At 47.1% G+C, this 16899-nt stretch overlaps 1 protein-coding gene and 1 pseudogene across 2 annotated transcripts in view; one reads left to right on the top strand and one right to left on the bottom strand.

Moving 5' to 3' along the window:
• The window catches only part of ALPK2 (alpha kinase 2), an 87211-nt gene that overhangs the window by 19880 nt on the left and 50432 nt on the right, over positions 1-16899 (bottom strand). Inside the window, 2 exon segments of the mRNA XM_082354959.1 lie at positions 11037-11125; positions 12639-12913. Of these exon segments, the coding sequence (XP_082211085.1) occupies positions 11037-11125; positions 12639-12913 (364 nt within the window).
• Positions 10-11026, top strand: LOC309611088 (developmental pluripotency-associated protein 4 pseudogene; annotated as a pseudogene). The gene has a single exon. The product of its transcript is annotated as a developmental pluripotency-associated protein 4 pseudogene (transcript).

The following is a 16899-nucleotide window of genomic DNA, read 5'->3' as shown; positions in this document are numbered from 1 at the left end:
TGGAAGGGAAGAGAACGTGGGCACGCATCGTGTTCTCAGATGGGAATAAAGATGGCGGGGATATTCTAGCCTGACCTGGAGGAGTAGGGAGCTGCAGGATAAATCCTTGGGTTCCATCAGCTGTAGACTAAAACTTCCCCCAATGACTGTTTAGTGGATAAAAGGATGTGTTCTTTTTATTTGTTCCTAGAGTTGGCGAGAAACTCCTCCTTGGGATGGAGTTTAATTGCTCATGTAGCAATGAATGTCTTCATTATAGGCATACCTCAATGACCCATTGGTCAGGTGACTAATATATCTATCCATCCAGCAACTATCCACCCTTCCATCCATCCTGCCTTTCAGCCAACAAATATGCATTCAGTGGCTTCTATGTGTCAGACACTGTTCCAGACACTGTTCCAGAAAACAGCAGTAAAGAAAAGAGGCTCTGCTCTCAAGGATCTTACATTTAAATGAAGGAGACAGACAATAAACAAGCGTCTAGTGCTCGGTGCTATATGAAAAAAAATAAAGCAGTGGAGAGGAGAGAGGTAGCACAGGGGGTGGAGGAGGGGTTGCGATTTTATTTAGGGAGGTCAGAGAAGGCCTTGATCGTAAAGAACATTTTGAGCAGAGACCTGTAGGAGGTGGGCATGGAGAGAGCCATGAGCACCTCTATGGAAGGAACATTCCAAGTAGAAGGAACAGCAAAGGGAAGAGGCCCTGGGCAGGAGCATCTGGGGCATGTTCAGACAGCAGCGAGGGGCCGATGTGGCTGGAGAGCGTCGAGCAAGGGGAGCGTGGTGGTTTGTGTGAGGATGGGAGGAAACGGGGAACTGGACCTTGGGGAGTCTGGGCCACTTGAGAAACTTTGCCCTTTGTACTGAGCAGGAAGAGAAGCCACCTGAGGGTTTTGGATACAGGAGTGACATGATCAAACTTGTGTGTGACAGGGGCCACCCTGCGCGGTACGGAGCGTGCAAGGGCAGATGCGGGACACAGGGAGGAGGCCACGTGAGAACGATGGCACCTGGAAGTGGAGAGGTGGTCAGATCCTGCACTGACCCGTTCACTGTCACACCATCCTAGATGACTAACCCAAACCCGCTCTTCTCTCCTCAGACCGCCCACGCCTCCTCCCCAGCCTCACTCTCAGCCGAGGACCTTGCTTCCTGTTTGACTGTGAAACTGAAACAATAAGAAATTCTCACAGCTACACCCACCACGTGTTCCTGCCTCCCAAGGTCAGTGCCCATGTCCTCTGCCTGCCCACCATCTACTATGGAGGAGCCCTCCTTGCTGCTACCTGAACCATCTCTCCACTGGTGCCCTGGATCCCAACCCCTCCCCGATGCTCGAGGATATTGTTCCAGGGATGGTTCCCCACTCTCCCTCCCACCAGGGTTTCCCCCTACAGACTCATTCCCAACAGCAACAGAGAGTAATAACTCTACTCAGCCTGTGGACCTCACAGCCCACCCCCACTACTGACTCACCGTTTACATCAAAACCCAAATCAGTTGTAGACTCACCATCTCCAATCCCTTCCCTCCCATTCAGTCTTGAATTCACTCAAAGTGACTTTCCTGCTTAAAGAAGCCTCGGTCAAGGGCACCACAAGCACCATGTCGCTGAGTCTAATTGTCCCTTCTCAGCCCTCATCTTACTCGCCCTCAATAGCACTGGACACTGGATCGCTCACTTCTTTTTAAGACACTTTCCCGTGGCTTCCAGAAACTCACTTCCTCTTGGTTTTCTTTCTGTTTCACTGGCTACTTCCTGTCTCCTTTCCTGGTTCCTCATTTCTCCCCAACCTTTACACCCTGGCACGCCCTGGGATAGCTCTTCTCACTCTGCACACCTTCCCTAGTGACCCTCCTTGTTTTAAATACAGTTCATATGTCGGCAGTTTCCACATTTATATCTCCAGCCCAGACCTCTCCCCTGAACTTCCAACTCACATCTCCAGCTGCCTACTCTCCATCTACACTTGATGTCTAAAAGGCGTCTCAAATTTAACATGGCAGGACTGCCCTGGTGGTGCAGTGGTTAAGGATCCACCTGCCAATGCAGGGGACACGGGTTCAAGACCTGGTCCGGGAAGATCCCACGTGCCGCGGAGCAACTAAGCCTGCAAGCCACAACTACTGAGCCCACATGCCGCAACTACTGAGCCCACGTGCTGCAACTACTGAGCCCACGTGCCGCAACTACTGAGCCCACGTGCTGCAACTACTGAAGCCCACGCGACTACAGCCCGTGCTCCACAACAATAGAAGCCACCACAATAGAAGCCCGCGCACCGCAACGAAGAGTAGCCCCCGCTCGCCGCAGCTAGAGAAAGCCCACGCGCAGCAACGAAGTCCCAACGCAGCCAAAAAATACATTAAAAAAAAAAAATTTAACATGGCAAAAAATGAACTAGTCATTTGCCTCCACCCCAACATCTGTAGAGTTGATTGGCAACTCTACCTTCGCGTTCTTTCCCTTCAACAAAAATCTGCTGAATAGCTTGTGCCAGGATCTCAAAGATTCAGGGGAGGGGAGACGAGAGACACAGTCCCTGCTTTCCAAGGGCAGTCGTTGGTGAGGTGCCCAGAGGAGGGACACCTAACCCCCAACTCCCAGCTAATAAAGACAGTCAGCAGCCAGATGTGTGTGGCCTGAGTTGTGAAGACTAAGGAGGAATAAGCTGGCAGAGTGGGAGGCAAGAGGGAGAGGCCATCCAACAAGTCCATCCCTGTGTTTGGTACCCACAGCTCAGTCTCCCTCCATCCACACCCACACAAGCCAGTCCGAGTCCCACCTCCTGGTCCTCTCTGCACCCTATCTGGCCTGGCCTGAAGCTTCCCCGACGCTTCTGAGTCCCACCCAGTGAGGCTCTGCCTCCCCCTCCCCCTTCCCAGATGCAGTTAGTCCAGCACCGAACAGACCTGGTGTCACAACTGCCCATTCCCTTTTGTCACCAGGCGAGGAATAAATTGCATGAGAGCTCGTGAAAGGATATACATGAATCCACCTCACCCACTACTCACCGCAGGAAAATACGAGTACAGCAGGGTCAGCACCCTGTTACCTAGGGACCAGACCCAGTCGGATGCCTGTTTTCATACAGCCCACAAGAATGGTTTTTACAGATGAACACTTGCAATTGATTGGCTTTAGGGAACACTAACTCTGAACTCCAAATGTAAGCAAAGTTACTTTTAAAAGCTAGCAAAATGCTACTTAAAAAGAAAGAATTCCATTCTTCTATTAGTAAACCTGTATAATTCATCAATAAAGATTTGTGGATATTGGTTTTCTTTATTGTTACATAAGCATCTACATAATAGCATTGATTTTGCCTATGGACCTACACAGCCTAAAATAGTTACTATCTGGTCCTCTGCAGAAAGGGTTTGTCCACCCCTCCTCTCAAGTTTTGTCTTCTGTTGGTGAGTTCTTTTGTTTCTTCCCTCTGCCTCAAGGTCACAAACATGTTCTTGTCTCCCCCCATCTTAAAAACAACCAGCACCGCCCTTCCTTTGGGGAGACTTTGCCCTTAGATTTCATTCTGATTTTCCTTGTTTCCTTCACTTCTTGAAAGGGGCGCCTCCATTTGTATCCATGGCCTCAAGTCCAATTCCCTCTTTGACCCATTAGCCCTCATCTTACAAAGCCCCCGCCTGCTGTGGTCATCCATTCTGATGGCCTCTAATTATTCCCCAGGACACTTCTGCAGCATCTGTCAGTGTTTGTTTAATTTTTATTGGCGTATAGTTGGCTTACAATGTTGTGTTAGTTTCTGTTGTACAGCAAAGTGCATCAGTTATACATATACATATATCCACTCTCTTTAGATCCTTTTCCCATATAGGCCATAATAGAGTATTGACTAGAGTTCCCTGTCCAATACGGTAGGTCATTAATAGATAACTAATAAGCTTCTGACAGTGTTGACCCCTTTTTCCCTCCAGAATCACCCTCTTGCCTGGACTCTGGGGACAGTGCCCCCTCCTGACTCTCGTTCCACTGATGTTGCCCCTGAGCATTTGCCGGCCCCTGCTCAGCACTGACTCCGACCCCTGCACGTTCGTGTTTCTCGAGTTTCCATCCTTGGTCCTTCCCTCTCCTTGTTCTATGCACTCTACCCAGGTAAGCCCACCACTTGCACAGTTGCTGTGATCATCTGTATGCAGATGCCCAGCAAACCAGCTACTGCTTCCCTTCTCTTTCCGCTCCAGGCTGAGATGACCGAATTGCAGCAGTCTGACGGGCCACAGAGACCACAAACCTCAGACTCAGCCTACGCAAAATTATTCACCTCGCCTTACACCTACATGAGTCTTCTCCCTGCCTTTACTGTCTTCAAGTGGCGGCATTGTCTACCAGGTCTCCCAAGTTCACAGTCAACCTTCTCTCCCTTTTTACTCCTTCTATGAAGTCTGGTTAAACACACCTACCTACTGAATGTCACACAAGCCCATTCTTTCCTCTCAAACGCCCCATGGCCGTGGCTTAGTTCCACTGTCACTGCCTCTTTCTTGGGCGACAGAAACAACTTTCAGACTGGTCTCACCACGTCCAGCCTCTGGGCCTTGTCCTTGGACATCCATTGCTGATGGACAGATAGCTCTAAGAGCCACATCCGCACAGAGGATTTTTAGGGCAATGAAACTACTCTGTATGACACATTATAATTATCATACGTTATAGTGTCATTAGACATTTGTCCAAACCCACAGAATGTACAACCCTCATGTACACTGTGGACTTTGGGTGACGATGATGTGTCAATGTGAATTCAATTATAACAGATGTTCCCGTCTGCTGGGGGATGTTGGTAATGGGGGAGGCTGTGTATGTGTGGAGCCTGAGTGGATATGGGAAATCTGTCCCCTCCATTCAATTTTGCGTGAACCTAAAACTATTCCAAAGATTAAACTCTATTAAAAACAACAACAATATGTCTGCTCCGTTGCTCAAGGCTCCCCTGCTGAAAGCTTCTGGTTAGCCCCTGTCTCCCTCTCGTCCCAATGCTCATTAGCTGAGCATTGAAAGTTCTTTGCATTCTGGCCCCCAACCTGCCTCTGGCCTCTTTCTCTGCACCCCTTTTTTCTACCCTGCCAGCGCTCTAGATTTACTGAGCATTTTCCATCTCCTTGAAAACTGTCTTTCACAGCTCTTCATTTCTTTCTTTGAACACGCTGTTCCCTTTGCTGGCAGTTCTCCACCCTTGCTCTCCATCTGGCCAACTCCTACTCATTCTTCAACACCCTCCTCCTCTTGGGAGCTTTTCCAGACTCCCTACCTCCTCCATGTCCCCATAACTCCTTGCACTTCATGCCACCACACTGGGTTTTGTCCTACATGCCTTGCACTCCCACTGGCTATGAGGGGCAAGAACCTATTGCATTTTCTTTGTATTCTTTAAGTGCCCATCACCTAGCATGGAACAAAGCCTGGCACATGGTAAATGCACAGCGTTTGGCAAAAATGAATGAATGTTTATATAGGACAAAGTTTCTCAGTCTCGGCATTATTGAACTTTGGGGCCAGATAATTCCTCATTGTGGGGCTGTCCTGTGCATTATAGGATGTTTAGCAACATCTCTGGCCACTTCTCACCAGAGGCCAGTAGCACCCCTCCCAGTCACAACCATTAAACTGACATAGGATCTGATCTGACAAACTTGTAGACAGTCAGAGAAGAGGTCACCTAGTTAAGTGTTGATCACATAGATGTCATTTTCAAGGACTTAAAGTAGAAATCATGATAGCCACCCCAAGGAAAAGGTACGATGCTGATTTTTTGATGTTCATTAATGTAAAAAATATTTTTAATACAGATTATTTGTCAAATGGGTAAACAAATAGGTATAAGTCCCTAAGGCAGGCCCTTAACAACTGTCGACATATTTAAAGGCTCAGAAAGTAGGCTTCTGGAAGGGTCTAAGTTCCAAAAGAAAAAAAACCATTAATGGTGTGACAGTCACCTGCATCCAGTGATGGCCACCTGGGTTGGGGAGGGGAACGGCTGGTATCAGTTCTCTTAGTAGAACCACACAAAGAGCCCTATAATGAGAAGGCCTCAGAAGTGGCCCAGCTTTTGAGTCAGGATGTCTACAGGTAAAGATATAGAACAATTCTGCAACACGTAGTAACCAAATCCAAGCTTAGGAAAAGTCAGGAGGGCAGCAAGGCCGGTGATCTCCTTTCTCCCTTCAGAAATACTATCACAGACACTACCATCATTTCTCTCTCTGGGGGGACGTGGCTCCCCTTTTCCAGTGAGATGAGGGCGAAGGCCTCCTGCTTTGAAGGGAGGCTTGAGTTGGGCACCCCGGCCGGGTCTGCACTCACGCCGCAGGGCGCCGCCTGCTGCCCCAGGGGTGAGAACAGAGCAGAGAGGATTCTTCCAGAGCACGGAGAGCACCCGGGCCTGTGCCGTTCCGCCCACATCCTGCCTTCTCCTGGGACTTCAGCTGGAGGCTACACACAGGTGTCAACTTGAGCCAAAGATTGTTGGGAAAACATTTTTACATTAAGCAGACAAAGAGGGAAGAAGGATACAAAATTCAAGTGAATTTTAAAGACACGGAAGGTAACATTTCAAAGAAACGACTCTGCAGGCAGATTACTTCAGACTAAGCCCCCAGAGCTTTTGAAGGGAACATATTGATCCTGGTCTGCCATTTACGAGTATTTCCTTGAGAAAATGTGAGAAGGATGCCTCCTTTCCCGCCCCATTTCAGAAGAGGAAAGGGCACCTCTCTCAGGGGCAGATCTGGACCGGGACAATGTCCTCTGAGACACCAAGTGGCCGACCCTTCACACACCAACGTTCTCTGATTACTCATCACGGCGGGAGGCATTTCAAGCACTATTTCTACTTCTAGGATGAAAGCGTTTGTGTCTTCTTTTATTAAAGAAATGTCAAGTATTAGACAGGGGGCTGGTGGGCCCACCTGGGGCAGTGGGCCCTTCCCAGCACCCCTGAAATCAGCCTGGGGTGTCCCCAGCCTCCCTCTGACAACTCGGTCATTTCTGCAGGATTTGGGCCATCCAGATTGCCTCCTGAGGACGCCCTGAAGACAGCTGGCCGCTGACCCTGCCGCAGGGCGAAAGGGTGTTCAGGGTTGACCTGGGTTCTTACTCGTTCCGTAGCCCTAAAAACCAGAGATGGAGCTGGCCGTGACTCAGGGTGTTAACTAGGCATGGCCCCTGCCCAGGGGGAGCCTTTGCATGAAGAACGCCGACTCTACTGTCATTCACAAATTCAAAACCGGAAGCTGCCGGAGTGCGGAGGGTTTTCTCTTCTAGACCCACCCGCCCGTAAAAGGGAAGTGTAGGGCCAGCTTCGCGGTCTGGAAATAAACACATCCCCACCCCAGGCAGGCCAACCACCCAGCCCCGAGCCCTGGATCTGCAGAGGAGCCTGAGGCATGGCGGGGACCAGCTGGCGGCCCTCCCTTGGCTCGCCGCTTGGGAGCCCTTTCCGTTCACGGGCTGCCTCCTTGCAGGGATCGTGCTGAGGCCCTCCCCGCTTTGTTCTGCCCCTCCCCTCACAGCCATCTGCCGAGTGGGCACGTCTCCGTGGGCCCTGCTCGTCCTCCCTGCTCAGTGGATCATCTAGAGGCTGACGGGTGGGCGTCCGAGTCATCCCCACCCCTACACAGACACACTCGCCCCCCGTGCCCTCTCCTCTCAAATCCTGCTCACTTACACCTTTGCTAACACGGTTTCGAGCACAGAGGCCTTTGAGAAAGCTGCGTGGATCTTGGGCCAGGGGCCATTTCAGAAGCAAGGAGAATCTTCATGCTCAGAAAGGAAGTCAAGGTTGGTAAAACGGAGAGAGCAAACGAGCAGGAGTGGAACTCTCACAGAGTCACAGGAAGAACACGCAAGCTGCAAATTCAAATCGATGTCAGCAGAAGCCGCGGAGGAACAGGGGCTTCTGGGGAAGCAAACACACAGGCCAGCTCGGCAAAGGGGACCCAGAGAAATGATCTGTGAAAAATGACAAAGCTTCCTGTCCACAAAAGATGCCACAGTGTTGTGACAGCCTAAGACCTCAGAAGAAGACGTCCATACCTCCATTACCTTCTAACCTGCCCCCCCCACCACCGTCAACCTGATTCACCAAGACGTTTTGCAGACTTGGTGCCGTGATTACCACCGAGAACCAAAGGCCGGAAATGAGACAGACAGAAGCGACCCTGTGAACATGCTCGCTCTCCTCAAAAAAACATTCCTGCCACAGCAGAAGAGGCCAGGATCCTATCAGCATCCCAAAGATAAAAGATAAAGGGGGAACCGCCTCTGGAAAGTGCTGATAAAAAGATGTCTTTTGATGGGACCGATTCTCCTAAAGTGGCTGCTCATCCTGAGGAGGGGACACCCGCCCTTGAAGGACCTTCTGCTCTCGAGGGAGTTAATACAATCGTGTCAACTTCTGACCCAGAGGCTGTGCTTGCTTCCTGGAGCGGAATTGTAGCCGGGCCGGGAAGACGGACTCAGTGGGATCACAGGAGGCCTGTGTGGTCGGGTGGTGTGTGGTCCACGGGCGAAGTCTCCCTGCTCCCCCACTAGGGCTGGGCTCGTTATGGTTTCATGCCGGACAGCCTTGGGTTCTTGAAAAACCAAGGAGGGGGTCTGCACTCTTCTCCCTTCCTGCCGGCAGTTTTCCACCCCACACCTGGGGGACCACATGCTGCGCCCTGAGTGTGCTCATAGGAATCAAGTATTAGCGAAAAGCCCGCGGTGAGGCTACACCACCCGGAGAAAGGGTTCAGCTATAATGATAGTTAACGATAGAGAAGTGACTACAATCCACTCCATGGTGCCCCTTGACAGCTGAACTGTGGGCCGCTCTACACTCTCCATGCTTCCTGCTTACAAGGGGCACAGCCTGGCCAGTTGCAGGGGGGAAAAAAAAGCCTGTGAACTGCCTGACAGGAAACCACAGTGGAAGTGGCTCTCTCTGCAAAGAGCCCCGGCCCTAAGAGGGCAGAGGAGGAAGGAGATGAGACATTTTACAAATATGAATTCATTGAATGGAATTAATTTACCTGAAAGGGCCTCCCGTAAGTTTCTACACTGGGGAAGACGGGGCTTATAGACAAAACTTGAAACTTGGTTATGTTCACCTTAACCAATATTCAAACCTATCATTGCCAGGAATGGTTCAAACAGAAATGTGTCTTCTGATGTGACACGGTATATCACTGACAACCTTCTTGCCAAAAAGATGTAATATGCATCACTTCACAAGGAAGCAATCAGTCCTGATTATACCTGTGGCCCCGAATAATTAAGAGACCCCCTTGTTTGGGGTAGCAGTCTCTTAGACATAGCTATATGTAAATATTCAGAGCTATGCACTTAAGATGTCTATTTTTACTTTAAGTTTTATACATAATTTTTTAAGTGTCCTGGAATGAATGATAAGTTATAGTTCCTCTAGTAAAAAGGGTGGTTTTGGAATAATTGGGGAAATTTTAATATAGATTGGACATTAGGTGACACTATAGCAATGTTAAATGTGTTGGTTTTGATAGCTGTTGTGGTTATATAGGAATATATACAGAGAATCTACACAGAATCTATAGAAAGAATATTGAATTAACTATTAACAATTGGTCAATGAGGTGCAGAATATACAGGTGTTGTACCAACTTTTGTGGTTTCAAAATTTTTAAAAGTTTAAAAAAAAAGAATGCTGTGTGTTTCCAGTATAGGATCCTGATTTTGGTTCAGTAAACATGGAATCAGGCACAGATGCGCTTTTTTGGACCCTTATCCCTCCATGTCCTGTCCTCGTCCATGAGTTCACAACTCCTCCCCCAGTAAGGAAGGAAATGTATTTGGATACCAAACATCCTCATCTGTCTCCAGGGCGGTGGCAGATTTGCTGGGAAGCTGATTAAACCCTTGTCCTTCACCCGCACAGACCCTTTCCAAGTCCCTGGACACATCTTGATATTCATAATTGTGTTCTTTTCCTTCGAAAAGCCCCCAAGTTGTGTATGAGTCAAGCTGCACAAAGCTTGGGTGTGCCCCTGCGGGAGGGCGCTGTGGTTCCGTGCCTGGTGGACTGATTACGGGTGGATTCTTCCTCCTCGAAGAGGAACTGAAGAGGACAGGGCAGGAACAGGGGGCTGGAGAAGCAAGAACAGGGCGAGTTCTCATGACAACCCAGTCCAGATTGCTGTCTTGGCGTACTTAACAGAAAAGCAATTGAAAGTGGTTTTCTTTGCATTATGTTAATTTTTCTTGAAGTTGCTGAGAATTGTTTGTATACTAAGTATGTTAAGCATTTCTTGGGGAAGAGCAGCAAGCATTAGACTTTATACATGGTGTGCCCAACATACCACCTCAGGGTTTTTTTTTTTCCATTTCGTGAGTTAACAGAGATAATGCAGACAAGAGTTCCTTCCTTCTTTCCTCTCCTTTCCCAGTTTCTACTCATATGTAAATGACTGGTCTATCTGAAGTTTCCAATGTGCACTGGCACAGCCCTTTCTCTTCTCATTTATGATCTCAACCAGATAAGCAGATCAGTAAATACGACCTCCAGACACCCCAACATGTGCTTGTGCCAATCGATGTTTAGTCAATGAGTGGATAAAAGTCAGTGTAGTTTACCTCTGTAGGGTTCCTGGAATCGGGTGCTATGCTCCTATGTTCCTGACCACCCAGCTTATTCTTTCCTGACACACAACCATATTTATTTTCATCATAGGACTCCTGTTCTCTTATATTTGTTTATGGTTTAGACAATGTAATACCCATGAGAGTAGATACATTTTCTATTCAACATGGTATATGCATTTATTTAATTATTCCATCCATACATACATTTACTGAAATATCTAGCAAGTATTTTTCTGCAAGCCTCTGGTGACTCAGTGAAGAACAGGATAGCAGCTGTGTGTGCCCTCTTAGAGCTTACAGACAGACACCAGTTGAAACGTGTGTCCTACTGTTTCTTCTCACCCTCTCATCCCTCAGTGCCCCATAAGTCCCCAACAAATTAGAGGTGGGGGAAAACAAGAGGGAATCGTACTTACTCTGGCACTTCTCCAAAGCCTTCCAGAGGCTGTGCTTCAGCGGCATAGATCTTGGCATAGTATCTGGCGGTATTTTGAACGTAGCATTCCTAGATCACCCAAGTACATGGGAAAGCCCAGTGATTAGAAGAAATTCAGAGAGCATTGCCCAGTAAGGCTCAAATTTCCCAATATAGGTTAAGCCAATAGATTTCCAAACCCATCCCTTCGTTGGGGGCACAGAAGCAACAATGAATGTAGCCTACAGTTGGCCACTTGCAGAGGAGCTCTGAGACCTGAAGGAACCATCCGGGTGAAGGTCAAGTGGTCTCTAGGGCTAGGTGTCCCTGAACTATGAAATTTCTAGAACCCGCATGGCTGAAGTTCACCCCTGAGCTAAGGGGACTGGTCCCTGGGCAGGATGTCAGATAGAGCACGGGGACTGTTGGATTTCCCCTGAGCTATCCCATCTGAGGTTCTTCAAAGGTGTAACTTGAGTTGTAAGTAATGAACACCTTGCCAAGATTGTTGGCTTAGAAAAGCCCTACAGAGTGGAAAGCAGAATCCAGTTTGCTTTTCCTAAGTGGGAGTCTGGATGCTGGGGGATTTTCCATGACTGGGCCAGATGGCACTTGAAATGGAAGGAATATTCAGTGAAAGAGAAGAACAAAGAAGGATAGATTTGGAGGAGAAAGGAGTACAATTGGCAAAATCCTATGCTCAGAGAAGAGGGGCTGTCTTCATGAGTACCAAGTCCCACACGGCATTGCCACATCTGGAATAACCGTGGAGGGACAGTGTTTGAGAGCACCCAGGAGACTCATCTGAGTCTAGCTTATTCGTTTTATAGGGTAAAAAAAAAAAATTCAAAGGGCACCTAGTTTGTGAAAGAGCTAGACCCAGCTCTCCTGAAAGCTTGGCCAGCGCTGGCATAGAGTGAAATGCATGGATGGGGGGTGGGGGATGGGTGGAGATGCAGGGGGAGAAGCTCGTGTTTTCCTCCCCTCCCCTCTTGCCTCAAGGGTCCTACGACTCAGTAACATAGAAGGGAACTTAGCTAGAGACTTGGGTCAATCTCCCTTCATAGCTTACGGGTGGACATTGAACATAACTCAGGAAGGCAGGTAACAGGACAAACGTTAACCCTTCTGAATATACCCCACCCTCCTTCCTCTTCCCTAAAACAAACTGAAACACTCCAGAAACTACCGTTGATTTTAGCTGTCCTTGAGGATCCTTGGGAATCGTGGCATCCAATGTAACTTGGACACCCCACTTCCCATGTCATTCTGAGTCCAGGCAGATTCAAACCCCCAGGGGTCTGATGGGGCTTCCTAGGAAGCATTCCTAAGAAGTGATCCCAGCCCAGGTAGGAACCGGTGAGGTGCCCCCAGACATAGACTGGTCCCAACTAGCTGGCACGAGGCCAAGAAATCACTCAGAGGCTGAGATGTGATCTCCAGCATTTAGCCTTAATCTAGTGACTTCCTCATAAACATACCCCAGAGGGAGAAAGACACCCTCTTGGAGACACCCCCATCAATTCTGAGTCTGATTTTCATCTCAGGGTATCATGGGTCCGTCTCACACCTCAAGCAGCACTTTCAGGGCAGGTGGACCCACCTGGGCGGCGAGCTTGTAGTTCCTCTGGATGAGCTCATCATTGTTTCTGGTCCCGTAGGCAACGGCATTGTGCACCTTGAGCACACAGGCATGGCCGGGCTTGAAGACTGGTGTGAGGCCCTGCATCACTTTGCTGCGGAAGGCTTTCCGGTGGACCCCTTCCCCAAAGTGCAACTCCTCCGTGGCAATCTGACCGCGCAGACGGCCCCCGAAGTAGCTGTCACTGAGGAAGTCTCCTCTGAAGATGAGTTGGCTGAATTCAATCTCTTCGTATACTAAAAATGTAACACAACTTCCGTTGGACAGAAACATCCACCAATCCTGCTCCTTGGCTAACGAGCATTCCCACACAGGGGCAATGACAAGGTTGACCTACAGAATTCTAAGAGGGGAAACCATGCTAACTCCCAACAGAGGCATAGCTCGAAGGGCAGATGGGGGAGATGGTTCACTGAGGATGTAGAAGATCAAGGTGAGGGCTTCCCTGGTGGTGCAGTGGTTGAGCATCTGCCTGCCAACACAGGGGACACGGGTTCGAGCCCTGGTCTGGGAAGATCCCACATGCCGCGGAGCAACTGGGCCCGTGAGCCACAACTACTGAGTCTGCGTGTCTGGAGCCTGTGCTCTGCAACAAGAGAGGCCGCTATAGCGAGAGGCCCGCGCACCACAATGAAGAGTGGCCCCCGCTCGCCGCAACTAGAGAAAGCCCTCGCACAGAAACAAAGACCCAACACAGCCAAAAATAAATAAATAAATAAATTTATAAAAAAAAAAAAAAAAAAGAAGAAGATCAAGGTGAGGCCCCAGTGGATCGGATGAGAGGGGAACAGAACTGGGGAGACCAGGAAAAGAACTGTAGACAGATCCAGAAAACATGAACAGAATCATGCAAGGTGATTAAAGGCAAGTTGAAAAGACAGATGAAAGGTAGAAGAGGGAGGAAGTACCAGTTGTAAGACTGATCTGCTAGATCATTGATCTGCTGATCAGTGTTTCCCAATCTTTTTTTTCATTGTTGCCTTCTGCAAGGATTCTTTTTAGTCTTTTCCCCCCCAATTGCTCCACAGAAAATTTTAATACCACAGATGTACTGTGTATCTGGTATGGCTATCTGTGCTTAATACACAAAAATAAGTTTTCTTTTGCCTCCCCAAGACCCAATTTTGTCCTCTTGGAGGTGATACTGCCTCTGTTAAGAATGACTGTGGTAGTCATAAGAAACAAGTGGGAAAAAACCAAAACAAGTAAAAAGAACTCCCTCTGAAGAGAAGTTGAAAAAAGGTAGAATCATTTTGGATCCACTTGTAAAAAGTACTGAGTTTTCTATCAGCTGTTTGAGTTGATTCTGCATGTGTTTCAGATGACAATCAATTCGATCAGAATGTTACATTTTAAACTAGAGATGACCAAGTCAGACTTCTGATTGGCTGAGAGAAGAAAGATGGCTTTCAATGAAATTAGATTGTTTAGATTTTTAAAAAACCACCTTCCACTCCTCAAAAGTCAACGAAAACTCATCTTTCTGAGATAGACATCATCTATCTGGTTGTGTGAAAATCCCACTTCACCTATTTAGAATATTTAGCAAACTATTTTTCTCTTTGAAAAATATTCTCAAATCATATGTTTTAAGGGCAGTCTATGACCAATGTGAGCAGTTAAAAGTATAAGGGAACAGACTATTCTTAAAGGGTATTGATTAGTGTCTAGACCTAGTTATTGTCAGAAAGAAAGGAGGCAGGTAGGGGATTTTCAAATAGAAAAAGTAGGTGAAAGTGTCAGTGAAGGAGTATTCAGAGAGTTGCTCCAAGGCATCTCTTTCACAAGGGCTAGCAGAGAAGGCTCCTGAAGACTAACCTATTTTGGGTTTAGAGAGAATGGGGGCAGAGGAACAGGAAAACAGGTAGGTAAATGGGACATTTTCCCAAATAAATTTTAAAGGAGATAGGATGAAGTCTGTGAAATAGCTAAGTAATAGAACGAAAAAGTTATAGAGAAGAGTATAGTTTAAGTTAAATTTTAGAATTAGGTATTGAAATGGAGAGGGAATGCTATTTATACAACCCAAATCTTAATTCTAGTTACATGATTGATTAACAATTTTGCCCCCAAGACCTCTGAAAGAATATAGGAAATGTTTTATGTATAGACACCAGAGCCCAATAAATCTGAGCTATATTTACCACATTGTTTTCCTTCAAAAGTCCCAAAGTTTCTAAAATTCAATTGTTCTTGAAAGTTAAAAGTTTGTGTATTTTAAAATTCAAATTTAATTAACTAAAGACAAAAGTTGTTCCAGACTCTCTGCTTAGTAATAGAAAGGAAAATGTTTTGTGCCGTACTGTACAGGGATGGGCGTATGTGTGGGGGTGAGTGATTTTCCCTAAGAAAAAATACACGACAAGCATGGACTCCACCATCCTCAATAATCCTGTCCATAATTTCCAGAAATGTCTACTTAACCAGGATAAAACAATGCAAGAAAAATACATCCTAGAATTTTTCTTTGAAAGGCACGTGTGCCATCATTAAGTTGTGCTAGCTTTATTTGAATCATTCATTTGGGGCTTCTATTAGATTTTTAGTTAGTGATCAACTTGTAAAATGTTATATGTTCCTCCTCTAGAGATTTAAATAAAATGTCTAGTGAGAGATTCCTCCAGATAAGAAAGGTGATAAAGCAGTCATTTGAAACTTCTTTATCTGAAGGTACACGGAAAGGCAGAGGAAGGTATGGCCTCCCCAGCCCAGTAAGCCATTGAAACTGGACCCCCAGTCTCATGGAGAAGCAGCTGGCAGAAAGTGATGTCTTCAGGGTCTAGACCCCAACCCAGTGGTGGGAGTCACAGGGCTACAATAGCGGTGACCAGTGCCTCATCCTCACTGGGGTCTCATTCCTGACTGGTAAAGCCTTGAGAAACGAGTCTCTGCAAACCTAAATTAACCAGGTCAGAGCAAGAATCTGGGATGGGATGCCAAGTAATGCTAAGAAGCTGATGAAACAGAGAAACCTTTCTTCTGAAGGTCATTTTGGTTTTTGATATAAGAAAGGACATTGTTTTGCATATTTAGATTCTTGGGGGGATGGGCACAGATACAGGGAAGGATTTTAAATTACACAAGTACATGACACACTAAAGACATGTAGCATTTGAATGGTTTGTGAAGAGTTGGTATTTAAGTCTGTTGTTTTGGATAAATATCACAGTATTTGCTAGACCATTTCTAAGTCGAGATCCCAGCTCCTCGCCTTTAATTACTAGACGATACTGCATCTTGATTATCGGTACTGTCTTGTTTTCACAGAGATTTCAGGGTTTTTATTTGCCTTAAAAGAAAATCAGCACATACAGTATACACTGGCAGTTGAAACTTGGCCATGATGAGAGTATTTGCACCACAGAAATTGGAAAACTGTACAAATCAGGGCCTCCCCAACCCCCTGGCAGGTTGTTAAAAGTTTGGCAGCAGATCACTGGGTGCGGATGGGCTCGTGTGTTGGGGATGGATAATCTTCCCCAAGAGGAAACACATGACCAGCATGGACTCAGTGGGTGGCCCAGAGGCAGCCTGAATGTTCAAGGGCAGCTGGTAGCTTGTTGCTACACCAGGAGTGCACAAGTGCCAAAGGAAAGCACAGAAATCCATCTCCCATTTCCACTGGGATGCAAATGAATGGACTTATTCTCCTAGATGCCTGACTCTTTGGGAATCTGCTCAGCTAGTCAAATTGAAAAAACAATTGGAGAAACAAAACATGCTGTGTGACGTAGAGAACAAACGTAGGGACACCAAGCTGGGAAAGCGGGCGGGGGATGAGGGTGCGTGATGAATTGGGAGATTGGGATTGACATGTATACATTGATGTGTATAAAATTGATGACTAATAAGAACCTGCTGTATAAAAAAATAAATAAAATAAAATTCAAAAACAAAGATAAGAGATAACAAGTGTTGGTGAGAATGTGGAGAAAAGGAAACCCTTAAAGCAACAAACAAACAAACAAACAAAAACATGCTGTGTAAGTGCCAGAGGCTGAGAAACCCCATGCAGATGGGCTGGATGCAAGTCTGGTGCTTCACAGAGAAAGTCTAACCCCAAAAGTGCCCCTCCCCCCGCACCGCCAACATGGTCCCAACAACTGCACAGTCTGATCTCTTTAATAATTCACTTCCGGACATCTGGAGCCTAACGCACTTATCACAGGCCCTGCAATCAGGTTGAGATAGCTTATGAATTGTCATTCGTTTCCCAGGCATT

This window comes from Balaenoptera borealis, assembly GCF_965194805.1.
Source record: "Balaenoptera borealis genome assembly, chromosome: 14".
NCBI lineage: Eukaryota > Metazoa > Chordata > Mammalia > Artiodactyla > Balaenopteridae > Balaenoptera > Balaenoptera borealis.
The sequence above is the reverse complement of the archived record's forward strand: the minus strand, read 5'-3'. Positions and strand labels throughout refer to the sequence as shown.